The sequence below is a fragment of the Magallana gigas genome, chromosome 1 (assembly GCF_963853765.1).
Source record: "Magallana gigas chromosome 1, xbMagGiga1.1, whole genome shotgun sequence".
NCBI classification, from domain to species: Eukaryota; Metazoa; Mollusca; class Bivalvia; order Ostreida; family Ostreidae; genus Magallana; species Magallana gigas.
In genome coordinates, this window is record NC_088853.1 from 20,489,579 (window position 1) to 20,517,174 (window position 27,596).

The following is a 27,596-nucleotide window of genomic DNA, read 5'->3' on the forward strand; positions in this document are numbered from 1 at the left end:
AGGATTTTATTCTCTGTTATTTCCATATATATGAATTGTTATTGGTTAAGGGTTGTGTTATATTAAAAGTATATCATTTAAGTAACGGTGCATTGAAAGAAAAAAACTAAGATATCTATGAGCAAATGCTCACTAGTAATATTCCCGATCTTATACGAATATACAAAATAAGCAAACCGACATTTAACAGGAAGTTGACATCCGATTAGTTAAAACGAGTAGTTTTCAACATATGGCATGCCTAAACAAAGAGTGTACTTAAATTTCAAGCACCTGCAATGAATAGTTGCTGAGAAAAATGACAAAAATTTTTGTTACGGGCAAATATAAAGACAGCCGGACAGAAAAACAAACACGCAAGGGTAAACCAGTATACCCCTCTCCTTCGGAGCGATATTTTGTATATCACAATCAAAGCTAGTGGGCAATGAAGATAGAATTGCTGTTTGTTTATACTGAGTTCAAAAATTGTTTGACAAATATATGTAAAGTATGTACTATTGGTTAATAATGTGCTTTAATTGAGTTGTATGTCACTAAAGTAATCATATTTTTTCAAGAAACGAGAATAACCAGCAATTGAAGACACAAATTTGATGATAGTTATATTTTATCAGAGATATTCAGGACGCATACTTATGATGGAACACTATCTGGTTTTGATATTAGAAATATAGCAGTGCATTATTTATAAAAGTAAAGAGTTTAATCGCTACAGATGCTGATGTTATATTATTTAACACTTTAAAACAATCAATTTTTGACTGCATTACAATTCCGTCAAATGTTTGGTCATAAATGGATCGTGTTTTACTCTGAACAAAATGTTTTGGCATTTTTAAAATCGATCTTACTAAATTTATCCCCTGAAAAGTTATTCCTGGACAATACTTACTGGAATACAAAACAACGCATGTTATTAAAGGTGTCCATTTACTAGGAAATCAGGAATAAGATGTCATGGTTTCCCCAATCTCCCATTTTACATTTGACACACACAAAATTGTCTTGGTTTGATATATTATGGTAATCGGTTAAAAATGGTGGAATGAAACATCCATAATTCTCATGTGGTAATTGAAAAATGCTATTAATTGATAAATTTATTCACTTGGTCAGATATTAATTGATACAGGTCTTTGGAAATTTAATTTATGACATGGTATTTGAGATTTGTTCACTAAATTTGGTTTTGAACTTCTTTACAAATTATATTGCAAATTATATTGCTGCTACTATCTTTTACATCGATGCATTAAAGATTAAAAAATATGGCAACGAAGGACAATCCTTCAAGGCAAAGGTTCAAGAATCTCTATACACGAAAAACATCAAACTTAACGTTTCGACATACATAAATACCCTTTGTTTTGGAGTACTGCGTCCCGACTTGGTACATTGTTCTATAAGATGTATGAAATGTTTACCGAACTCTAATTAGAGACGTATTTACTTAAAACATGATGTCTCAAGTCTTTTAAATTACATTAATATTCAAATAAAACTATCCACAATCAAAATGATAACAATATGCAAAAAGGTTGCAACTGAACAAGTCCATTTGTTCCAAAACATGAATTTTAACGATCGCACGACATAGAGTTTTTATGTCGCGGTAAAAAGGTTATTCATTTTTTTTTTTGTTTACATCTAATGTAAACAAAATATCTCTGAAAATAAACTAAAAAATATTATTTCAAAACAGGTGACGAAATAATAACATGTTCGATTATTTTTTTGAACGTCTTAGGTGATTGTCTTTTAAATATAAGCCCAATTTAATTGAGTTAAGACGTTCTTTATAGCCCGATCATGAAAAATATAATAAATATATCAGCTATACAAATTCGACATTTCAGCGAAAAAAAATATCTTTAAAGATTTTATGAATATTAAATATTATTAATATGAATTATTTAATAATAAATAAATTTTTGAAGACAATTTTGCGCACTTGCCTACACAAAGATTCATGAAAAAAGTTTAAGCTGTGAATATCTTTTTCATATATCTTATAAAATCTCTCTTTTCAATCACTGATAGAAATTCAGCAAATATACAATGACTATTTACTGAATAAAACAAAGACTCACAAGTTTACATCAAATTAATTATGTTAACAAACACAAACTCAATCAACTTAATAGAACTTTCTTTTGATAAAAAAATGGTCTTTAGGCGGGATGAAATGTATTCAATCTACTTTTCAAAACAATGAGTTGCAACAACAACAACAAAACACATACGTGATAACATATATGATTTTACTGTGCAAATTAATATGATACAAATTATCAATAGTTTGATTTAAGAATTTTTTATTAAATCATTTTTTTCTACTAAAAACATTATCAGAACAGTATGTGTCTTATGTTTCTAGTAAATATTTCTAATTCTATAAATAGATGTCTTTTAAATAGATAAATTTACCTTAGACCAATGTTTATAGGGGCATGATCACGATTTTGGTCAAATTTTGTTTTTCTGTTTTTATTATTTAAAATGCTTTAGAAATTCATTTCTAATGATCAAATGGAATTTTAGAGTCAGTTGATAAGTTATAAGCAAGATACAGAGCTCAGAAATCTTTGTCATATAAATAAGACTCGTGTCCTGTTTTTGTTTACATAGGTCAATATACCAGTAAAAACATCTTTTTCAAGCTGATTTGTATATTTTTTATTCATTTTTAGCAAAAATAAAAGGTTCCTAACGTTAAAAATATTCATTTTAGGTCTAAAATTTAAACTTTTACTTCAACATTTAAATTTAAAAAAAAACTTTATTTACACAGCAAAAAATTGTAAGCTCGGTAACTTGCCTATAACTCAACAAATGACACTCAAATTTTGGTTGCCTATTAAAAATGCAGTGTAAACATTGAAATTGGAAAAAAAAATGATTTTTGCCCAAAATCGTGGCCATGCCCCTTTAAGTGGTTAAAATCAAATAAGCCAAATATTATTTCCTTTTAAGTTACAGACAACAATAAGAATGGAAACAATGTCTTTGAACCCCGGAAGTAATAAAACTTGCTATGTTTCGAGAAATGTTCTTATTGTTATTGTAGATGTTTTACTATGGACTGTACTCGCATGAATAATGGAAGGGCGTGTTCTTTGGGGCATCTTGGTAGTAGAGATCTGTACTGCCATGGATACGGGCCCGGACATGTACTTCTTCCCGTCTTCCGCTCGTGTTGATAAAGCATACATTTGGCATGCGAGAACCGTCATGAAACTGCCACTGACCATCGACCTTTATTGATTCTATCCACACTTGAATGAGTGTATTGTTGGCAATCGGCACTATAATTAAAATAAATGAAAATGATTTTATTCTTCAGTTGTATGATGTATGAAAAACGCGCTAGCCTGTATGCCCATATGCACGGCATATTACTTTCTTTTCTTTCTTTTTTTGGAAAACGACAGATCACTTACATAACGTTGTTTGTTTTGTTTTCTAATAACAAATTATATATTGATGCATATATCGTATCGTGTAATGCCAACTTAAAAAAAAACAGCCAAAAAAAAAAAACCCCCAAAAAACCCAACAACAACCCATACATTTATCAATATGATTATGTGAATATAAAAACTATTGTGGTATGATATTGTATTTGATGTTTTTAAGTTAAAAATATAAACGATTAATATATATCAAAACACCACAGAAGTATGAAAAATGTCCCTAAACATCTTTAAATTCATCTTTTAAATGACTGGACTAAATTAATTTTGCTCCCTCGACTTGTATCTGCGGTAGAAACATTGCATTGTGATTTGATAGCCGGCACGAATAATTCCGTGGACTCGCTTTCGGTTTTCTAATACTATATCTCAAAATAACCTTAAAAAACAATATAAAATTAAGTAGGTGCAGTATAGTGTCAGGAACGCATTTATTTAAAGACGAAGTCATTATCACCATACTAAATAATCAAAATTTATTTTGTAATCAAAAAGCCTTTATTTGTTTGTATTAAAATACAATTTCAAAAATGTCATCATACCATGGTAATCCTTGAATACGTCGAACTTTTCCTGGGAATCAATCTTAATGAGATCGGCACCGTCCGCCTGACAAAGGACTCTAGCTGAATCATATGTGACTGGTACTGGGACATACTTCAAACATATTTGGTATGACATCACGTCGTAACTCACATAACCGTTAGCACAGGGCACTGAAAATATAATTGATCAATTTAAAACACATCGTATGTTTTCCATAATATATTATTTTTATCTTACATATGATACATATTATCTCAAAAACATGTGCAACCTCATGTAATAGTTAAACGAATGAAGTGTTTTCAGTGAATTTTAGGTTCTTAAGTTAGCATTATTCTTATTGAAATTCAATGCCTGTGTATCTACATTCCACTTTGAATGCTGAAAAATACAACATCACTAGCGAAAATCAATGTTCACGCTTGTGGCTGTTACAGTGACCTCCATTTGTATGAACTTACCCTTAGGATAAAATGGGATTTGAAAGGTGTAAATGAGATAATTGTTTTTTAAAGATATAGTCTGATAACTGCAGCGTTTTGGGCATGAATATTTTCATAACGCGGCAACTCGCGTTACTCAAGTGGTATACACACAACGCTGCAGTTATGGAACATACATTCTTTAAAAAAATAATGATTCAATGCTCAATTCTTGTAAAATAGGATAAAATGATAGAGAGGATGATGTTGAGTTAATGCCTCTTCAATATTTATCTTCATTTTGGTAAAGGATATTAAGATTTTTTTTGTAGTGGTAATTTTTTTCATTACTTTTGTTTTTGGCTTCAAGGTAGGAAGTACACATCTTTGAATAGGATAATTCATATGTATTTGTGTTACAGTTACTTACCATGTATCGTTATACGGAGGCTTAATAGTCAACAAGCTATCCATCAGATGTTCCTTGATTTTTTAGACAAGGTTTGTTAAGATATAAACTGTTACATGTACATGTATTTAGATAAGAAAATCAAATAGTTCAGCATTGACATTTGAGGTTTTCCAATGTGTATATATAGCTCCTTTTCTAAAGAGAACCAATACAGTCTTAAAATGCCACGAGTATTAAACTCTTAATTGTAATGCTTCCAAATATATGATTTCATTCTTTTCTATTGCAGTCATCGTACTGGAATGTGTCTTTAATCACCCAAGAACAAATATCGTAAATGACACTGGATGTACAAAACGTACACAAAACATACACACAGTATAGAATACAAATAACTTCAGTGAAATATCAAATCAAATAGGTTGAGTAATAGATACTGTTCATAAAGACATGAGCTGAAGGTAATAACTAAGGATTCCCATTGTGACTTTCACCACCTACCCTTTATTTCAAATAAGGGGTCAACATTTTAAATGAATTTCTGACTCATTTCAAGTTATTTATTTTGCGGATGTTTTCAGTTTACCGGTAACAAGTACCAGACCACAAACCTTTTACCAATTTCCCGAGTACAACGATGTCTGTTTTATGTGTTTTTAAATGCGTTTTCAAATACTGTTTTAGAAACACAAGATTACATACTGTGGAATCATTATATTTCGTGTAATTCGGGGGTACCATTCATCCACAAAATAACATCATCCACGAATTGATGGGTAATTAAGTCATATTTCCTTTTGTAGATATAAAAGAATACACAAAATTATGTCCCTTCGAATCTGAAAAATTTAAGCAATCCACGAAAATTGGCCCCAACTAAATTTAATGATTTCACAGTTTATGCTATGATGATTTACGTTGACTTAGAAATGTTTTAGTATACTTTGTTTTATCAACATGGAAATAGTCCAAAAGTTTGACGTGTGTTGTATTTAATTCCTTTTAAAGCTAGTTTCACAGTTTTATTGAAAGGAAATATGATATAGATAGAAAACTAAAACATTTTTAGCATGAATTTTTGTCAACCAAGCCACATTTAAGATGAACATATTTTCATGAATTTGTTAACATTTCATCAAAATGACTTTTTGAAATTGTGAACTTTTATGGTAAAAAATTAAAACGGGTCCGACAAAAGCATTTTCATTTTGTTCAAAGAAAAAAAGTATAGAGAACAAAATAATGTGTAACTTAAATGTAATTTCAAAAGAAATAAAAAAAATGTTACATCTATTACAGTGAATGATGAGGTATTACCAAATGTTTTAGGGGTCAGAGGTTCAGAAAATTTAAATTTCATTGTCAGGTACAGTTGTTTTTCTTCAAATATTTGTATGTACCGGGGGTATGTCAATACTTAATATGTTAAAAGTAGAAGTAGACGGATTAAAAACTGCATTTTGTTGAAAAAGACTTACACAATTGATACGAAACAAGTACTTACTTTTACGTCGAACATAAGATTTCCAATTTGGACCAGTTATGTCATCCCCAGTGATATCACTGCAACACATACATGTGTTTGTAGAATCATCATGGCTGATCATGACAATCCTATTTGTTGTATCAGTGCAATGGCGCAGACATTCGCTCTCGCTAATTTCATGTTGAATTTTTTTACACGAAGATTTCGGATACTCCTTTGTTTTGATACCGAAAAAAGTCTTCATCCTAGTTGCTTCAATGCCAATAATATAAACAACCAAACATATCACGAGAGATGTCGTTGGTAACATATCTCTATTCCTGGTGTGTCATATAAAAGAAATATTTAGGTACCGGGCCGCCGCTGCTGACGATACATTGAAGGTAAAGTTTTGTACTTATAGAAATTCGTTTATACTTAAATGAGAAATCGTAAAACAGCACGTGATTTAGAAAAAAGAAATATATTAGAAAAATTATGTCTATGAAGTAGTCTTAAAATTATTTATTTTTCCATTCTGTTTGAATGTTTTAATTTCTTGCTTTGACGAAAGAATTTTCCATTGATTTAACTTTCTAATGTTCATGAAAAATTGATTATAATGTTGTTTAAAACTGATGGTAAAGAGGTCTTTATTGTTTTATAATTATCCCGGCCTATCATATCAAAGCAAGGTAAACAATTAACATGAACCTAATTTTCTGCTAGGGAATTGCATGATATTAATGGTATAATTATCTGGAAGTTATATAATGTTCTATATCTATTACTGACAATTCAACACTAAACCAATCTATACCTATTGATTAACATTGATGAGAATCTCTTTGTTAGAATACGAAACCATAGTTGTAAGATGTACAAAGATCTTAAGGTTTGTTTCTTTAGATATTACCTTCAATATTCTATTGAATAAAAAACCCTGACATAGAGAGAGAATGTCTTGTTTAAATTTTGATTTGCAACAGAAACAAAATATATGTGTTTGCACGTCTACCATATAAGTTAATATGATACAAGTTATAACATGGACTAAGCATTATTGATTCTAGCAACTTTTTATTATTTTTTTTCTTTAAAAAAAGAGTGAAAACAAATTATGTCAAATCGATACTTTTATTTGACAAAATTGTCTCAAAACATTTTTTATATGATTAAAAAGCAATAGCAAACTGTTTTGTTAAGAGAGGGACATAAACAGAAGATAAGATACGTTGTCTTCGGACTGTGGGCACATTTAAATTCCAATGTCTTGTTCTTATGGCAGTCGTGGACGATTGACTATCGAACAGTGTTCTTGTGGTCAAGTAGATGGTTGACTATGGTTTGTACTCGCACGAATAATGAAATAAATCTTCGTTCACGCCATCTTGGTAGTAAAGGTCTGTACTGCCATGGATACGGGCCCGGACATGTACTTCCTCCGGTCCTCCGCTCATGTTGATTTTGCATACATTTGGCATCGGAGAACCGTCATGAAACTGCCACTGACCATTGACCTTTATTGATTCTATCCACACTTGTATGAGTGTATTGTTGGCAATCGGAACTATAATTGAAAATGATTTATTCTTCATTTGTAGGATGTATATAGAAATAGTTACAATTATTAGATGTATTTAACATACCATGGTAATCCTTGAATATGTCAAACTTTTCTTGGGAATCAATCTTAATAAGATCGGCACCCTCCGTCTGACAAAGGGCTCTAGCTGATTCATATGTGACTGGTACTGGGTAATACTTCAAACATATTTGGTATGACATCACGTCGTAACTCACATAACCGTTAGCACAGGGCACTGAAAATATAATTTATCAATCCTAGATACTACCAGTGTTTAGCAGACTATAAAGTTAATATCATTCAATGCTACCTTATGTGATAGTTAAAACGATTGACGAAATCTTAGTAAGCACATTACTTTTAAGTTTGTATTATGCAGATTAAAAATCAGTTTTAGTTCTTTTATGTTTTTTTTTTAATATTTATTTTGAGGTTTGGATCTCTCATTCAAAAGTACGATTTGGTTTAGACATTGCCTTTTACTAAAAGAAGTAATGGGTAGCCGTGTCATTATATTCTCATACATCACTTATTTACATCAACTTTTAGATCGTATAAATAAAAAAAGTGGTGTTGCTACATATACTGTAATGAAGACTTCAATATTATATAAAACTATTTAACTTCACAATATAAAATATCATAATACAGTATTTTTCTTATATGATGATGGTCCATTGCTGTCACATGATCGTGCTATAAATTATGTCATAGACCTTACTATACTAAAAATAGAAAATATATAGACCTCACTAATGTGTATATCTAAAATAGATTTTCATGACAAAATACTGGTTTTGGCTCGTGCGACATTGTGACGTCATAATAGCGAAATCAACACCTATAATTTGTAAACAAATATTTTATTATTACACGCTTAGAGGAAAATGAAGAAAATTAGTTTTTGATTTATTATAATAAAACAGTTATAGCCTTTTTATATCGGTCAATACATGGTTTTATAGACCTGATGAGAGTATATCAACCTCGATCTACGTCCTCGGTCGATATACTCTCATCAGGTCTATAAAACCATGTATTGACCTCATCAAAAGGCCATAACTGTATATAATCGAGAAAAAAAACACGTTATATTCAAGCACATTCATTCGTTTTTCGTACCCCACACACTGAGATAAAACAAAAACATACAAGTCTTTGTATTAATTTAGAATACCAACTTCACATCACTTTGATACAAAAATTTTTATTTGAAAAAGAAGTGCTTACATATACGACGGACATATGATTTCCAATTTTGACCAAGTATATCACTTCCGGTGAAATTGTTGCAACACATACAGGTTTCGGTGGAATCATCATGGCTGATCATGACGATGTCATCCATTGTGTTTACGCATGTTCCCAGACATCTGCTTTCAATTTGAATTTTGGAAATTTCATGACACGAAGATTTCGGCAATTCATTTGTTTGAATGGCGTAAAAGTCCTTCAAGATGGTTAATTCCTTTGCAATAACGTTTAAAACCAGAAAATTAAAGCCAAAAACCTTTGATAACATATCTGTATAGATATGTAATGTTACACAATTGAAGTGTAGTGCAAACGTTGAAAACAACGCTTTAATGAAAGTGAACACTAAACCTTTTTAAGAGCCTTTTAAATATCTGTATGAGTAATCGATTAAAACGATAAAGTTGTTTAAAAATATCTAGACAAACGTAACACCCATAAAGAACTCAAAAGTAAATATTTTTCGATTTTATGCTGTTTGAATGTTTCAATCGTTCTTGCATCTATTGAACAACTTTTGATTTTGTCTGTTGTTTGATCAAAAATGAAAAACTTATAATTATGAAAGCAAAGTAAATATTTAAAGGAGGTCATTGTCATAAATAGTTACAAATATTTTAATTAAATTTTTAACAGATTTGATAAATTCAATTATATATATATATATATATATATATATATATATATATATATATATATATATATATATATATATACACCTCGTGTTGTTGTTTTATGTAACAGCCATGCACAGGGCTCATTCATAGCAGCTGTAGATAAATGTTGTCAGATAAATTTAAACCATGAATGCCAGTAAATTTAATAATATCAAAAAGCAGGCTAAATGCGTAACTAAATGTTTACAACCATCTCGACTTCCTTGGTCGTGAAACATTCCGTCAGAATTAATGGAGAAAAATCGTCACAAATGGACGTTGCAATCTACAAATTATATAACAGTACCGACTAAGATAATATAATTAGCATTATCATATACCCCATTATCAAATTAAATAAACATTGATGTTTTGCATCCCATCAAAGTCGTTTACTGCAATAAGCAAACACACCTGTAGACTTACATATGCAGTAACAAGCCCCATGCATGCAATGCACAGACGCTTTGACAATATTTCATCGAATAACCCATACAATTTTTGAAATTACGAATACATGTAAATCATAGAAACATGTTAGTCCAGTCAAAAGATTAGAAATTGACAAGTAATCCGAGTTTCGGCAGGTTAAATCCCCCCCCCCCCCCCCAAAAAAAAATTGGAACCGTAGCTTATTTAGACCTTAGAATGTTTTGTTGTTAATGTAAATCTTTTTATTGTTTTGTAAATCTTTTAAAACTGGGTAGAAATAGTTTTTGTTTGTGTCTTGTTTCCGAAGGTTTGATTAATTTGTCGTGCAAAGTTGTGATATCTATGACATATGTACATATATTTTTTCCCAGTACCCTACAGCGATATTTCCAACTTAGATAAAATAAATTTAATTGCACCAGTATTTTTATTTTTTCTATTTTAAAGTATATTTTTTGTCAATTTATTCCTTTGTCCAATTGTTAATAATAGCAACATGTGAGTAACAATAAAAACAGGGAAGTGTTTAATGAAAATGTGCATCACTAATTGGAACTATTCCGACATTTTAAGAGGGACGAGACATACCGGATTCTTTCTGGTTCTGTAATTAACAATTTTCTCCAAAATGTATTTTTACGAACAGTTTTTTGTCGGAATAAATAGGCCAGCTTTTGACATAATAATTTGCACCCAAAACACTTTAAATGACACGTGCCAAAGATCCTTAGGAAATGTTTTATAGTGAATATCTTTAAATATTTCATCCTATAAAGGATTACTTGTTAGAGCCCCCCCCCCCTCTTTTTGTGATTAAATTTAATTTGGAACCAAATATTTTTGCTGATCGGAGATAAATGTCGGACTTAAATTTTTTTTTTTTGAATTTTGTCCTTTTACCCCGTATCAGAATTCTTTAAAATGTTCAAAATATCATGATTTCTGAAAACATTATTTAAAAAAAACAAAAAAGTGATTAACTGAAAAGAATTAACGGTGTTTCACTATTGCATTGCATGTGTATAAAAATGGCATCGGGATATTTACAAGCATGCATTTTAGAATGGCAGTCAATAACGGAAGTCATATTAATATATCTGGAATAAAACAGGTCTTTTCGTTTCATTGAAAAGTTCATGCACATTTATGCATGTTTATGCATGGTTTATATAAATTAAGATTATTTACAAATGTGCAAATTTCTCAATATATCTTGTCTAAATCTGAAGAAAAAAAAAATTAATCAATGTTGCAAAATTATGGAAAATAAAAGACAAATTTCGATTTCTTTTTTTCTTAGATTTTAGAAGCAAGTCAATGGATGAATCATTGTAGATTTAGCTTCGACACAAATGAAAAAAAGATTACCCCAAGCTTAGAATGACAATTAGAGAAGAGTTACTATACTAGATATTGCTCATGCGTCAGACTTCAACACTAAAATACTACTTCATGTATTAAACGTACGGAATGTCATCCAAACTGATGTGTTAATTTATATGTAAGAAACGAGAATGGAAAGATGCTTTCAAGCTGCATGTATGATAGACGTTCTAAACAGTTTCTTTGCCAATTTTCTTTTCAATGGTGGTTGTGCTAGCAGATTCCATTCAACAAGAAAGGTTATTGATCAATCTTCTAGATAAGGCGACATTTGTCGATGCGTTCACAATAATGATATGGTTTTTAGCTATACGCGTACATCAAGCAGTAGATTGTATTGGGGTTTTAAAAAAAATGTTTATTATGATATTACGTGATTTACAAAATGCAGTCATTTGCAAAATCATGCAAAAACTTTGTAGAAGTACACATGAGTGCTAAATTAAAAAAAACAACAGTTTTTACTACATTTATAATATTTTTGCACCTCTGATATAAATCCTAAAGGGAATCTGTTGTACAAGTATATAAGTTGTTATGTGTTCTGAGTGTCCCCTACACCAAGATACTGTTGGTTATAGGAATTGCATAAATCAGACTGGTTTACAAATATATGCAGTGCATTTAACCCATTGCGTTATATGAATTGCACTCCATTGACCAAAGAATGGATGCCATTAAACAGAACTCGGATGGTGCTAATAAGGGCAGGCGTTCACACTAACATGCACCAGTAGCTGAAACTGCCATTTTGCAGATTTGCATCCTTGAAAATTTGGCATAAGAAATATGTTGAATTTTTAGAATAATCATTGCTAACGTGTTGTTGACCAACTTGTAATATTCATTTTGAGCCTTGATTTGGTAACATTGCACCACGAACAGATTGAAATAAATGATATTAATAGTAGAATGATGTTAATACGTGTTATATATTAAGAACAGCATGGCAATGATGTTAGACATATTCATAATTCAATGGATTCTCGTGGTTTATCAAATCCCCTTGCTACTAAACAATAGGACCAGTGTCTAAAAAAGCTTACATGTAAAAATGTGCAGAGCAGAAAAATAAACAAAGAAAACATCTGGTAGGGTAGAGAGCACTGGATAAGCTGCCCTAGTTTGAATCTTCTGATGAAAAGACCTTTTAAATTAAGCCAAAAAAAAAACGTGTATACCGTTTAACCCAATCTACATCTAAGCTTTTATCAAATCAACCTGATACTTGCACAATCAAATGGTTTCTTCAGATAATTAAGAATAGAATGACATAAACGCATTACATACATATACATGGACAAACAGGTTGACATTAAAGCAATACATGTATGAGCTGCATTTTTAATGTTGAATTTTTTTTAAAACTAAAATGTTCTTTTCTACAAAAATGACAAAAATATCATGGTTTTTAAAATTTCTGGTAGCCTTATTTTTGTGGAAAAGGCCGTTAAGAAGCCTTATTTGGAGCAAAATTGAATTATTGTCGTCCTGTACAAAAATTCATTTGCTTTATATTCCACAGGATGAATGACCATCTTTAAGTCCTCCTTAAATATAGCTTAAAGGTGTTTAAAGGTAGCTTAAAGACGATCTTTAAGCCACCTTTAAGCTATATGTGTTGCTTAAAGGTGGCTTAAAGAAAGCGTAAAGATGGCTTAAAGGCAGCTTAAAGACTATCTTTAAGCCACCTTTAAGCCACCTTTAAGGACAACTTATAGGTCCTTAATGTCCAAACTTCTTTAAGCCACCTTTAAGCCACCTTTAAGCTACCTTTAAGCCACTTTTAAGCCATTAAAAAAAATTTAATTCAATATTGTGCTTAATTTCCAACAAAATGTATTAACTTTATGAAAGAAAAGGTATTAAAACGGTTTTTGTTCTAGAAAGAAAACTGAAAAAAAAACACCAAAAAAAACCGGCCACGGCGAGAATTGAACCCGGGACCCTTAGTTTACTAGCATCAACACACATTTTTTTTTTTTTATCTTTTATTTGCATCAACACACATCCTCTACGCCACGGCAACTTACATATATTTGAGCGTTTTTATATCCTATATATTAGTGGATATTGAATCACAGTATTGAATGTGTTTACTTACAAGATTTTGACAAACCATTCAGTTTGTAACAATCAATTATATCTAATATATAAATTACATGCATGCATGTATTTAGAATGAAATACGGAACTTGGTCTTCAGTGAACAAAAATATATTATACCTAAATGGAAACCGTTAGGTTCACTATAGTAGGCTTTCTTAGTTAATAAATTTAAACCGAGTAGATATACGTTCATCTAATTTATAGCTATAAAAATGTAAGAAAGAAAATGAAATCATTTCTTTTATTAAATGCATTGATACTATTAGGGTATATGATCGCGGCGCCGTTCCAATATGTTTAAATATTTACATGTAATTGTATGTACATGATTTTTAAACTATCAATTCTATAACAAACAAAATTACCAATTACGTGTGACGTATTTACTGCATGTGGCAATTGCAAATGACTTGTATATACAATTGTATGATGTGCCAGGCCGGGTTTATTTGACATATTTACCCTTATACATATATTTAAATAATCAACCCCTATTTATGATCACCGGTACATTAATTAATTAGCCTCAAGATTTTACTCTTACATACATGTATCGTTAATTTGTAGCCGTAACATCTTTGAAACCCAGAGCTAGGAAATAATACTTTGAAAATGAATTACAAATGTAAAAAAAACTTTTGTTCACTAGACTTATCGTATACTCGTACATACTAAGATTTAGCGCCTTTAGAAACCCTGACGTGCACCTGGGCACACGACACACCTGTTGTGTATATCTTGTATATTCTGTGTTAGTTCCAGGGGTTTTCTTAAGTTGGACAAACAATAGATATACACAATTAGATATACACAAACATGCACCTGGGCACACGACACAACTGTTGTGTATATCTTGTATATTCTGTGTTAGTTCCAGGGGTTTTCTTAAGTTGGACAAACAAGAGACTCTAATTAGATATACAGAAACGAACAAAACTATGTCTAGACAAACAAAGCAGTAATATCCCGCCCGATATGACAAAGGCAGTTGAGAGTCTTTTCAACTTTAACATGTATCTAGAAGATCTAGAGTTAGAAATAATGAAAATTGAAAAAAAAAAAATACAAACCTTAAACCGATTATCAAATTAAATCATGCATTTTTGGTTCATTATCTTTATTTTGTTTATTAACCGGATGAACTGTGAGAGAGAGAGAGAGAGAGAGAGAGAGAGAGATTTTTCACCGATTAATTTATAATAGGAAACAAAAATACTTTAATTAGTTTTATGCACATATTAAGATACAGAGACTGCGCTCATCCCTACAATAATTTTGAAACCCCCCAAAAATTATAAAGAAGTTTATAACGGCAATCTGTGTCCATCGGAGCGGTGCTGATGATAACGATCTGTGTTTAATGGAGCGACGATTAAAACCGCCTGGAACACCCCCCCCCCCCTTCCTTGGAAATTATATTATCACTCGGATGACCCCCTCCCATCTCTATAAAAGAGCTTTTGCATTTAATATATGTTTTTATTGTTCAACTTGATCAATATTGACTTAAAGGCCACTTAAAGACAGTGTAAAGACAGTGTAAAGACAGTGTAAAGAGAGCGTAAATGCCACTTAAAGGTGCTTAAAGGTGGCTTAAAGAAGTTTGGACATTAAGGACCTATAAGCACTTGCTTAAAGGTGACTTAAAGGCGGCTTAAAGGTTGTATAGCCTTTAAGCTCCTTTAAGTCACCTTTAAGCCACCTTTAAGGACTTGCTTAAAGATGGTTTTTCGCCCTGTGTTCCTTAGAGAAGAAATATTTCCTTTGACAAAAATTAATGATGTTTTCAAATATTATTTATCATAAAAGTTTAAGTTATATGCAGACTTATCATACTAGCAGGTTTTAGCAGCAAAATGAAATTCTAAAAAATACAGCTCATATTGCTTAAATGCATATATGTGAATCAATGCATTGTCGGTGCACACACACAAAACATTGTAAGAGAGTTCACATCAACGATCTGCTTGGTCAGAGTACCCTTCAGACTTTTAAAAATCAAATAGTGCTTTTTCAAAGCGAAAGATTGCATGATTTATTCCGACTTAGCTTAATTCTAAATAGCTATTTTTGTAGGATTTGAGTTTTGGGTGGTTTATTTGCATGGTGTACATATTTAATATAAAGTGATACTTATGAGATATTTTTATAATTCTTGTAATTTACAACATATTTCTCCTGCTTAGAGAGTGATTGAGACATACTGTCAACAGGTAAGTTCAAAATTGTTATTCATGTCTTTACCTCTGCTGCCTATTAATATTTACACTTTTACTGCAAATATTTCAATTTGTCATATTCTCGATCTTAAATTGGTTTTGAACAGAGTTTGTAAATCATTTGCAAAAATATAAGCAGTAGATCTATCAAGTTGCAGTGTCTCCTGGCCTACACTAACTTAATTGTTCATCATTGCATGTAGTATATACTCTGTTGACCACATTTTGTAATTAACTGTTCTCGGTTTAACTTGAATGTGTATTTATAGCTTTCTTTCAACTACTGATTTGTGATTATCAGTCAATACACAGTCAAGAGAAGATAAAGATACCGTGTCTTATCTAACAGGACAAATTGCTAGTGAAATAGCAATGACAATGAACATGCATAATCAGCATTTTCAGTTTTGCACCGCATCTGTAGGTGCATCTGCAATGGAATTAAAAAAAAATAAAAAAAATTGTGTGCGCTTTTCATACATATATCGTGGTATCTAGCAATGCTGAAAAAAAAAACCACAAGCCACAGCAATCTTCCATCACGTTGTATACATTCACCGCAATTGACTGGATAAAACGTATTCCAAACAAAAAGTTTCAATAATATGGCTAGTGCAATTTCACGAGTCAAACCGGGTATGATTTTAAATTATCTCATATTCATAAAAAAGTCACTTTCTATTCTATGCATTCGCCGCAATTGACTACATACATGTATAACGTATTCCAAACAAAAACTGTCCACATTAAGAAAACTTCAATACCATGGATATGGGGAGTGCAAATTAATATTATAAAGACGTTTGTCTATAAACTTTGCGGTATGTCATTAATATGATGAACTATGAATAGTGTATTTTTTTAATCCAGGTATTGTCAGGGAAAAGAACATATGTAGATGTGAATTGATATTTCTATAATTTGAGATTAATTTGGAAACTATGAAGAATTAAACGGATTGCCGTTTCTAATTTCCTTCTTTTTTTTCGTTTAAATTCTAGTCTAGAAATATTCGTTTTCACGAAAACTATTTGTTTCCTTGGAAAACTTCCCTATTACAATAAGCTTTCTAGTCAATCGTCCACAAGGTTTTGGCAAGTATAGTCTTATATAAATCTCGATTTAAACTTTTGTACACAAAATGCTTTAGGAGGCAGGGTAAATTTTAATGCTTCCATTTTTGTCTTTTATGCTTTTATGAATAATTATTTCTGTATAGATTTAGATTTAGGAGAGAGTATCAATATTTTTAGAGTGAATTGTAAAAATTCAGTACATTTAAGCAATGTCTTATACATTTATAAGTTCCTGTTGCAGGAAATCGAATAACCAATAGACATACAAATTCGTATTAAATAACACATACCTAAAGAGCATTGAAAGGCTTTTCAACGTCCGCCACGCGTATCTAAATTTTCACTTAATTCGCATTCTCTCTCTCTCTCTCTCTCTCTCTCTGGATGGGTCCGACAGGAATGTAAATTTTGTTATGAATTAAGTATAAAATGAATAAGTCGACATTATAGGATCAATTATCAAGTTTAAAAATTTTCTCCATACAATTAATTTATTTAATTTTTTTTATGAATGAAAAAACACGAAAGTAACCTAAGTGCTACTTTTAATAGTCGTAGTGTGAGGAAATAAATAAGAAAACATTATTGCCTTGTAAATTGCATTCTTTGAGAGTGAAAAGTGATTTCAAAATTTGATTTTTGTACTCTCATTTGTTTCAGAAATATAAAAGCACGACTATTGTTTTTAATCTAAATTTAGTCAAAATAGATAGTAACTGAATTCTATTTCCAACTGAAAACTCATAACGAATTTGCAACTATACAAACACTGAACGATGTTCTACAAGTAAGTCATGAAGCTTATAATGCTAGCAGGTTTTCATTGAATGATGTACATTAAAGCAACCCCCTTTTCTCCTCTCTCCATCCGGAAAGAGAGTTCATTTAAAAGTTAAGTAGGATAGCTTTGTATTTGATTTTGTACTATGAAACACTTGCGGCTATGCCATTTATAAAAATTGTCTGGAATTCTCAAACATGACGCTGGAAAATTCCTCTTTGGTAAACTGACACGGGATAAAATATCGCAGACAAAGGAGCAACGGGTTTCAGAAATATATTTTGGTTTATTGACTGCTCAAGCATTAAATAATTGTATACTATTTTGTTTGTGTATGCAGTTTTGCTTAACTATTGAAACCGTTCTATTAAACTGCTGGTCAGTAGAGTGCGACTTATTGAACCGCCATTTAATAGACTGCCATTTATTGGACCAGCAACGTATTTCAGAACGCGAGTATGATAAGGCTCCCCGATTGATTTCATAGCGATGTGTAGAAGGTCACTTATCTGTATGACGCCATAATTAACTTTGACGTCACGATCTGCGTCCTTTTTATATTTCTCTGGGAATGTAATTGAACGATATAAGTGAACACTTATAAAACCGCTTGTTTCTTTTGCATAGACGCTGCTTTTATTTCTAGTGATACCATATCCAATATTATCAAATAATCAGCAGCTTTAAGTCTCGAATATGGCAAATGACTATTTTTTAACTAATGGTTTGAAGACTCTTTCTTCTACATAAAACTAATAAGTCTTACTTATGCATGACAGCTTTGGCGCATCTGAAAGATCAATACGATCTTATTTTATTGTATACATCGTAATAATTTAATTCTAGTTTGTAACGCAGCATTTGATTGGATAGAAAATCTAGTTAAATTTATACAACCTGGTTTGCACGTCACAAGATACGTCACAATGCGCCAACGTCAAAAGGTTATGTTTGAATTTTGAACAGATTAATATCATTTTTTAAAAGCAAAACCGACCCAATTTGTACAGAAAATTAAGTTATAAAGGTATGAACTCAATATCTACCCAAGTTATACTCGTATAACCAGGTTTGGAGAAATGTACGCTTTTTTATAAACAGCTTCGCGGATTATAAAGCGTTAATTGCCCCAACCCAGGTTATACGAGTATAACCTGGGTAGATGTTGAGTTCATTCCTTAAATATTTGCATATTCATTGTTTTTTCCTCCTGTAAGTCCATACGGAGGTAATGCAATTATTTTTCTATAATCACAACTGCTCTGTCTGTATAACTATGATGTCATAAAGGTAAGACGTCATATACTTTTTTTTTGACGTTATAGATTTAAATCACTGTACTATTCGTCATGTGTTTTCCTCCAACTCCATAAAATTGATGTGTTTAATATTAAAACATGTCTTCGAATAATATTTATTGTAACATTTTAATTACTATTATAACATACATGATTTATCGCATAGCTCCCTTACTCCGTCACCACCCTTACTCAGTCACTTTCGGGAAACTCCTCGCCGTTTGAAATCAAGTGTACGATAATGAGGTGATTTTGACATGTCAAAAATCTTTTATCAAATGTCAACAATTTGCAGCGGTTAAATTTAGAATGTGTCAAAAAATAACAGAATTAAACCTTGTTCATTTTATGCACTATTAATTGTGTGAAATCAGCAAAAAAATTTTTACGGGTGCACTAAAATATCGATATTTCTGACATGCTGGCCCACTCGATCAATTACGGTGGTCAGCCATTTTTAGAGAGGTCAAGATGAAACATTTCACATGTAATACTTTTTTGATTAAGGTAATTAATATATTTCTTTTCAGTCCGAAATAGCCTCTATGCGCTACTCTTGATGATAACGTCAAATAGCTCATGCTGATACTACTGCCTTATACAGGGTATAGATATATCCGGTATATCGCTATTTAAAATATGCTACATTTCTAAAAATGTAATTAATAAATAATAAAATAAGTAATATATTAATTAATGATATAAATATTTGAAATATATAAGGACATATATCAAACGGCATCCATACATTCTGAAAAGGCCATGGTGATTGTTGTAACATGGACCGATTTTTTACTCTGCATGGTGATCATTCTATTTCGATGAAATTAACCATTTATGTGCAACAGGGCCAATTTGGGCCAATTGTTACAAGACAAGTGTCTGAATTGAAAAAAAAAATTGGTTTTATTCTTTAATAATTTATTTCTAATTAAACACGCTTTCTGATTGGCTAAAAAATTATTTTATATCATATAAAGAATGTTGCCTACGTCATAATAAGACTAACGTCAAAAATGTATAAATACGCCTGACGTTATGTTTGAATTTTGTACAATTTTACGTCATTTTAAAGGTCAAATGGCCGTTTTTATCTACAATGAAAAGTAAAAAAAAATTAAATTATAATCAATGAATTCAATATCTATTAGTTTAATACGATATAAAATGGTTTCACGGTTTATAAAGCGTAAACTGTCCCAAACCATTTTACACGTATAAAACAAATAAACATTGAACTCATTCCTTAATTGTTAAGCTTAAAGATGCACATATTTACTTTTACTTTTTAGTTAAAATAATAATGAAGAATGTTACTAAAAACCAAAACATCAAAACATTGCTAAAATGACACCACAAAGCGCCACGTAGCTATATCAATAAAGCCGGGTTAAATGATGCAGAAATATTATGTAAGCCACAATCGTAGCTGTATCTATAAAGAAGATAAGATATAAGAAAACATTTAAACTAATTTTTAGTTGAACAAATCTTACCTTAAAATTTAGGTTGATCAGGTGGTTAAGTTGACCATCCGGCCTTTTTAATTTACCACATGACCTAGATTCAATCCTAATAAGATAACAAGATGACAAAATTGTATTCTTTAATGAGCATTGCTAGCGCGCATCATGGAATATGCCAACAGAGCAATTGCTATTCATAACGCCATGTTCACTAATTAACGTTGTTTATTTTTTAAATGGCACGAAAACCTTCTGTAATATACAAATTGTTTTTTGTGAACATTTTAAGCGATTATTACACTGGCATTGTGTGAGTAAATGTTTCATTGGTGGAAATATATTTTTCATGCGCAGAGGACAATATATAGTTCTAAGTAACCGATTTTTCTTCCAGACTGAGCAGTGTAAAGCAGTGTAAATGTAATCCAGTAATTATCGTTACGACCCTGTTGCTGCGTCTGATACGGAAGATTTTGTGATCGACAAAAGACAAGAGGCTACTCCAAAAAGAGACCTAGAACACAAAGTGCTGTGTCTGATCCCAGGAGACTAACGACAGTCCCCTCACAACTCCAATGGCTGAACATTACGAACTAGAACCTATTGACCAGGATGATCCACAACAAGAATATTTTTATATACATGTAAGTACTGAATGATAATTATGTGAATTAGGTTTTTATATTTTTTGCATTCATGTTAATTGATTACCTAATTAATTAATTTTATTACGTAATTTTTTTTGTTCCTCTAGACTGAGGAAGTCAGGCTAAATACCGAAACCTTAACAGATAACAACGGCAAATACTCTGACATTAGGGATCCTCCAAATGTACGTCAACTGAATTATAATAAAACCCACAAACTCAAAGAAGACTGAAAAAATGTTTATAATCTATTAGTGGTTCTCGTAGGTTAAAATAAAATTAAAGATATGCACGATCTCTGAAATCAACATAAGAACTATTTTTTATGTTTATGGAGAGGAATTAGTATGTGAAAACGTGTAGTCAATCATATTGATTATTTGTTGATAAAATATGATGAATAAAGAACAATATGATAAAAAAAATGAAATAACTTGCAATGCAAACTCCCCGTAGATATTTTTTTATTTATAGCTGTGTAATGTTATGAGACAATCTAGAGGAGCGTTTTAAAAGGGAAATCTTTGCACTTTTGCATAGTAATGAATAAACAGCGTTTGAACCTTGGAGTATTTATAAATATCGAATATTTTTTTTTCTGAAAATGTGCTACTGTATCTCTTTGGACAGAGCACACAGTCATATCTTCTGGAGCTTTCTTTTAAAAAAGTGTTTTTGTTGTTATAATGTATGTAGTTATAAACATTCATAATTAAATCGTTAGTAGCATGATCTCATTAAGACTCTGAACTAAGTCTTTTATATTTTTTTAAGGCTCCGGTAAATTACAGAATCCTGGCTATCGCTGCAGTAAGTATATTTACCATATTCTATCATATTTTAGGCTGTTTCGAACAAAAAGAAAACAACTCATGTATTTATATGTAACATTTCAGATCCTCTTCATAGTCTTGTTGGTGAGTACTGATATGTCTTGATTTATATGTTTACATGTCTAAAGGATTAGACTTACTTTACTTGTCAACTGATTAATGATGTAATGCAGAAGAGTAAACTAAAAAAAAACATTTCTGTTTTTAATAAAGGTCCTCCTTTTCTATTGGCTGAGCATTTTCTTTACGAAAAACCAGGACAGTGCTGATAAAACTCAGAATATAACAAATATGCAAGGTTCGTTCAAGGGTTGGGAAAATGGTAGGTTTTCTAATTAGAATGTGATCAATTATTAACACAGTATTATGATTTTAAGAATGTTTAAATGTTTAAAAAATATTTTTAGGGAAAGTTAAATATCTCCTTCCCATCCGTTATACAGATTACGTAAAAGGTAAAGCATTTTTTTTATATTATAAAATTAACCGTGTTGTTATTAATATTCTTTCTAAAATAACTACGTATCCAATGCAATTAAAATAAGGCGTTACAATAAAGATAAGTCGGTTTTTTTTAATACAGAGATCGATGACACAACTAGAAATTGCACAAAAATGCATAACGATGCATACGAACGTAAGTATTATATATCTACATTTTCTAGCGTCTTTTTGGTGATAACACTTCGAATCAATTTTGTTATATAAATCCAATACATTTCATCAATGTCTATATTTCAATATTTAATCGTACAAGTGCTGAAAATTATATAAGTAATAAGGAATCATTCTTTGAATATTATGAGGTGATCAAATACGGCCGGGGTGTGATCATATACATCATAAAGCCATTCGTGTCGTTTTTTGGGATTTGATCACCCCTGATTGTATTTGAGCATCTTATAATTCTAAAAGAATGATTCATTAAACATAATAAGTATGACACCAGCAATTATTACACAAATGTCGCCCCCACTAGCATATTTAACTCTCTTTCTTAAAGCTGTATATTGATTTATAAGACTGTTTGTTGTCTACAAACATAAGCTAATGCTTGTAAGTTTTAGGCCTATCTGTTTATTTTACTTAATTTATTTGTACTTCTTGTACACATACTTTATATGGTTTTGGGAGAATAAATTAATTGAATTGAATTATCATAAAAAAATGTCGACGGTCATTCAAATCGACTAATTTAATATATATATATATATATATATATATATATATATATATATATATATATATAATATATATATATATATATATATACAATAAGATTTTCATGCAATGACATCACATATTCTTGTTTTAGTGATGGGAATCGGAGATATACATATACATGGATCAATGCGCTTTTCTAAGAAGTGTCTTTGCACAAAACAGATACCCCTACAGGACCAAAGGGTACTGAAAACAATAAAATGTAAGTGAAGATATAAAAATTCATAGTTGTTGATAACCACTGTGCCTAAGCATACTTCTGTTGCTATTCAAACAATAATACAGGATATATGTGTTATTATTTAAATAGTGCCTCGCGTAAGTTGACAACGGTTTTCTCGGGGTGCCAATTTCAACAGTTACCCTCCCAAAGGGGCACTAATTTTTTAATTATATCGAATGTCTTAAAAAAGATTAAGTGAATTCTAACGCGAACCGTATGCGCATAATTTACGTGCATGTAACAATTCGTTGTTTTATCCATTGCCAAGTGTGTTGCTAACGCTGGAGGTAATAGAACAAATTACAAACTGCGTCTAAACCAATCAGATTTCAGACATTAAATTACCCTCATTAGCGGGTTATGTGGAGTTTTTTTTTGCAATGATCGCTACCTTTATTAACCGCACGAATCATCAAAGTAAGCATTTCATTGTTTTATAGCTACAACTTTCTTTTAACAAATAATAAATTGATCGTAAAGAGGAGTAATTAATCTTTGAGGTGATCAAATACGGTCGGGATGATGAAATCGATCATAAAACCCAATTGGCTTAAAGCTTTATGTATTTGATTACCCTCAACCGTATTTTATCATTTCATAATACTCACAAATTGATTCCATATTCCGGATCAACATCAAAAATAGATATGGTCATACTTTGTCAATTTTGTTTTATTGATGTGAGTAAAGGAGAAAAGGAGTTTTCATGAATTAGACATTCTTATGATGCAAGGTGATATGTATCAAATTCCGGTGTTATAGAGTAGGTATTATCCTCTCATAGATCGACCCCTCCTAAAAGTCTACTCTAGATAGGATTTGCCTAGACGGAAGAATTATAATTCTTTAAGTAAGTTCAGTTATATAAACTTATTCTTTAAACGATGGCGATGATTTGTTAACTCTCCAAAATAACGTAATAGATTCAAAATTTGTTAGGGGGAACTGCACTCTCAGCTGAATAGTTTACATTATACACAATTTGTTACTCTTAAGCCATTACTATGTGTACTAATGTTTAATAATAAACTAGGTCATATTGACAGAGGCGTGTTCAGCTGAGCGGGTGCGCGCGAGTGCTCGCAAAAATGTGTGTGTTGTATGTATAGGATAATTTGGCGAGCGCTTGCGAGCACACTCTCTGCTGAACACGCCACATGTTCAAGATACACATCTCTGGTGTGACTGTCCGGAGAGGGCGATTGCAAAAGCCAATTAAATACGTTCCGCCACAGAACTCGTCTTCGCACTTACACAACTTTGCACAACACGCCATTGCGCTGTACCAAAACACGCCGTCGCGCTAACACAACCAAACATAATTCGCCGTTGCGGAATTTTTCACGGTTAAACGACCTTATAGTTCTATTTCAGTGGTGTAATTTCTACTTTGTAGCAAGTTTCAGTAAGGAAAACTAATTTTTTTCTAAGCCTGTTTTTCCAAGGGAAATCCATTTCAGTCAAGGGAAGAGGGGTGTATGGGAGATATCCTATTTTACAAGAACGGGTAAAGCGTAAGATGTGTACATTTTCGCCTAAACATTACTTTGGTAAATCATACACGATGATATTTGATGTTACATTATGCAAATATGCGTTGATGAATAAAAAATGTGCATGATAATTAAGGTATTCCGCTTCAGAGCGGAAGACCTTACTATTATTCTGAAAAAAAATCAGATTTCTTATTTATTTTCTTCTTGACGCCAACTTTGATCCTTAATATCTCGCTCGCTTGTTCACCGATTGTTTTGAAATTTTCAGGTCTGATCACCTTCATGCGCGATGTTGTCGTTTTATATTTTACTTGATCCTAATCCGGTTTTGAATTATTACCCTTTTAGTAAAATTCAACGAAGTCTTTTGTCAGATGTGTTTAGCTTTAACGATGACTGGCAGTTTTAAAGATGGTGTGGACGCTGAAACATTAAATCGGTGCAAGACGTATTGCATTTGTTATTTAAATGCAAATAATTGGAGTGGTTTTGAAACAAAGGTTAGAAAAAAAATTCAAAAAATTCCGGTATTTTCCGTTTTAGTCTTCTACCTGATAATAATTTATTATAAGATGTATTTTAAAAGTTCTTTGTCTTACCGAGATCTGTCAATCGGTATACAGAAAAAGGGGCTGACCCCAATTATTAGAAAGTTAGATGTGTCAGAAGTTTTTTGTCAATTACCTGTAAAGGAATAAAAAAAAAATAATGCATTATTAAAGAAAATTGTAAGGAAATAAATTCCAAATCTTTCCGTAGTATTCAGTATGATGTTTTCGTAATTCATAGTCAGTATTTGCAGAAACAATTTTTGTCAGTTCGGTCCATTTTTGTGTGGGTGTGCACGTTAAGGAGGTTGTGAAAGGACTTCTTGTGATGCACTAACTGATACATGCAGCGCTTAAAGAAGATTCCACAAAAAATTCCCATTTTTTAAAATTATATGCACGTTTTAATTACATAAAGAGGAACCTCTTTGACCTTATTTTTGTTGTTTGTTTCATAACTGTGCCCCTCTCTATATTTAGATGCATTAAGCGACTCAGGTAACCGATCGATAGCAGAGTCGCTGGCTGTATGCAGGCCGTCGCCCAGACGACAGTGCATGTGCTTGTAGAGCTGTACATATGTCTAACGCCCCAATGTTTTACTGTAACGAAGGCATCTTTAATTGTTTCCGTACTTGGAGACGTGACAATAAAATGGTTCCACTGCATGGTAATTAAACTCAATTACTGACATGACAAATGTACTCTGTCAACAAACACAGGATTCTTCCGATAGAACATTTCTTTTAACGCAAAACAAAATATTGATTTACGATGAAAATAAAATTATCATCGTGGAGATTTTTTTAAAAGGTGAACTTAATATTCGACTACGATAATATTTGAATCTAAAGCCGCTTATTTTAAGTTACGGTTACTAGGGATCTTAATTATGACTTGCCCCGCGGTTGGCGTTTTTTATTTGCAAAACATCTACAAACGAAATTTTCAAATTTCTTGAATATTGCCATTTCTTTCGTACGCGGACTCATGTTGGCCGAATACTCACCGAGACTTAATATTTCATACTTTAAGTTTTAACTGCGTTGAAAGGTAATATTGGCATTCCGATTATTTTGAAAATGATTTATTAAATGAAAATGGTTAAATTACCGGAAATTACCGGCATGGGTCTTCCCCTTGCGCGGATCTAGAAGGGAAAAGGGAGAGTTCCAGACCCCACCCCAACATTTCTTTCAATTACATGTACATTATCAAATTACTAAAAATATGCCTCGGACATCCCCTGGCAAACTTAAATAACCGTCAGACTCTCAACCCCCACCCCCGGAAATATTTTCTGATCCGCGCATGCTCCCCCTCCTCGAAAGCAAAATTATTCTTCAAAACCCCCTGTAGAATTTTTAGGATCTCTTCACATATAGTACAAGACTCATTGGGTTTGCGTTTGATAAAAAATGCGTGTTAAATGTTTGGTCTTTTTTCTTTCATACCGGGCATACCCACTGTGTAAATATAATCGTCGTCAATATTCTGCCTATATTTAGTAAATTATGATTATTAAAGCTGAAGTGTCGCGATTTAAATAGCCAGTTAGAATATTTATTACCGCTTTGAGTCCTAAAATCGGGGGTTACTCTAAAGGTTCGCTATGCGTGACTAATTTTAGGCGAGTGTAGTCGAAATGTAAACATCTCGGGTAGTACGTGTCAAAATTACAAAATAGGAACTCTCAATCTGAATAGCAAAAAAAAAACAACAACGTACAACTCTTATCCACAAAATAACATGAATTTCGTGCAGACATGTGTATATCAAGAGACACACTGGCCATTTCTCCTTCTTTCGAACACGGTCGCATTCACGGGTAGATGAATTATAGAAGAAAGTACATTGAGTAGATTCCTGGCAATACAGAAGATAGCGAAGCAGTTTTATGGGATACAATGTAGGTAAGAAGTGTTTCCGACACTATTCCTAAACAATTTCCATTAGTTTATAAAAACTAACTCGTCATGCAGCCATTATCCGTGCTCAAACTGCTATATAGTAAACATTGCACAAGACCGGTATTCTAAAAC

The 27,596-nt window shown here is 31.6% G+C and overlaps 1 protein-coding gene and 1 long non-coding RNA gene across 2 annotated transcripts; one reads left to right on the forward strand and one right to left on the reverse strand.

Moving 5' to 3' along the window:
- Positions 1 to 7,536: 7,536 nt before the first annotated feature.
- Positions 7,537 to 9,655, reverse strand: LOC105333333 (uncharacterized). Its single transcript, XR_010711548.1, has 3 exons — positions 9,140 to 9,655; positions 7,971 to 8,144; positions 7,537 to 7,891 (listed from the first exon to the last, which is right to left on the reverse strand). It is a non-coding gene; the product is annotated as an uncharacterized lncRNA (long non-coding RNA).
- An 11,327-nt stretch (positions 9,656 to 20,982) lies between these two features.
- On the forward strand, positions 20,983 to 24,929 carry LOC117685039 (uncharacterized). Its single transcript, XM_066085458.1, has 8 exons — positions 20,983 to 21,227; positions 21,338 to 21,415; positions 22,005 to 22,040; positions 22,127 to 22,147; positions 22,277 to 22,361; positions 22,471 to 22,518; positions 22,647 to 22,700; positions 24,907 to 24,929. The coding sequence occupies exons 1-8, from the start codon at positions 21,159 to 21,161 to the stop codon at positions 24,927 to 24,929; spliced, it is 414 nt and encodes a 137-aa protein (XP_065941530.1). The 5' UTR covers positions 20,983 to 21,158.
- The last annotated feature ends 2,667 nt before the right edge of the window (positions 24,930 to 27,596 follow it).

Coding starts and splice junctions, on each gene's coding strand:
- LOC117685039 (XM_066085458.1), top strand. CDS start 21,159: ATGGCTGAACATTACGAACTAGAACCTATTGACCAGGATGATCCACAA. Junction 21,416..22,004: donor ACATTAGGGATCCTCCAAAT/GTACGTCAACTG, acceptor TATTTTTTTAAG/GCTCCGGTAAATTACAGAAT. Junction 22,148..22,276: donor TCCTCTTCATAGTCTTGTTG/GTGAGTACTGAT, acceptor TTTTTAATAAAG/GTCCTCCTTTTCTATTGGCT.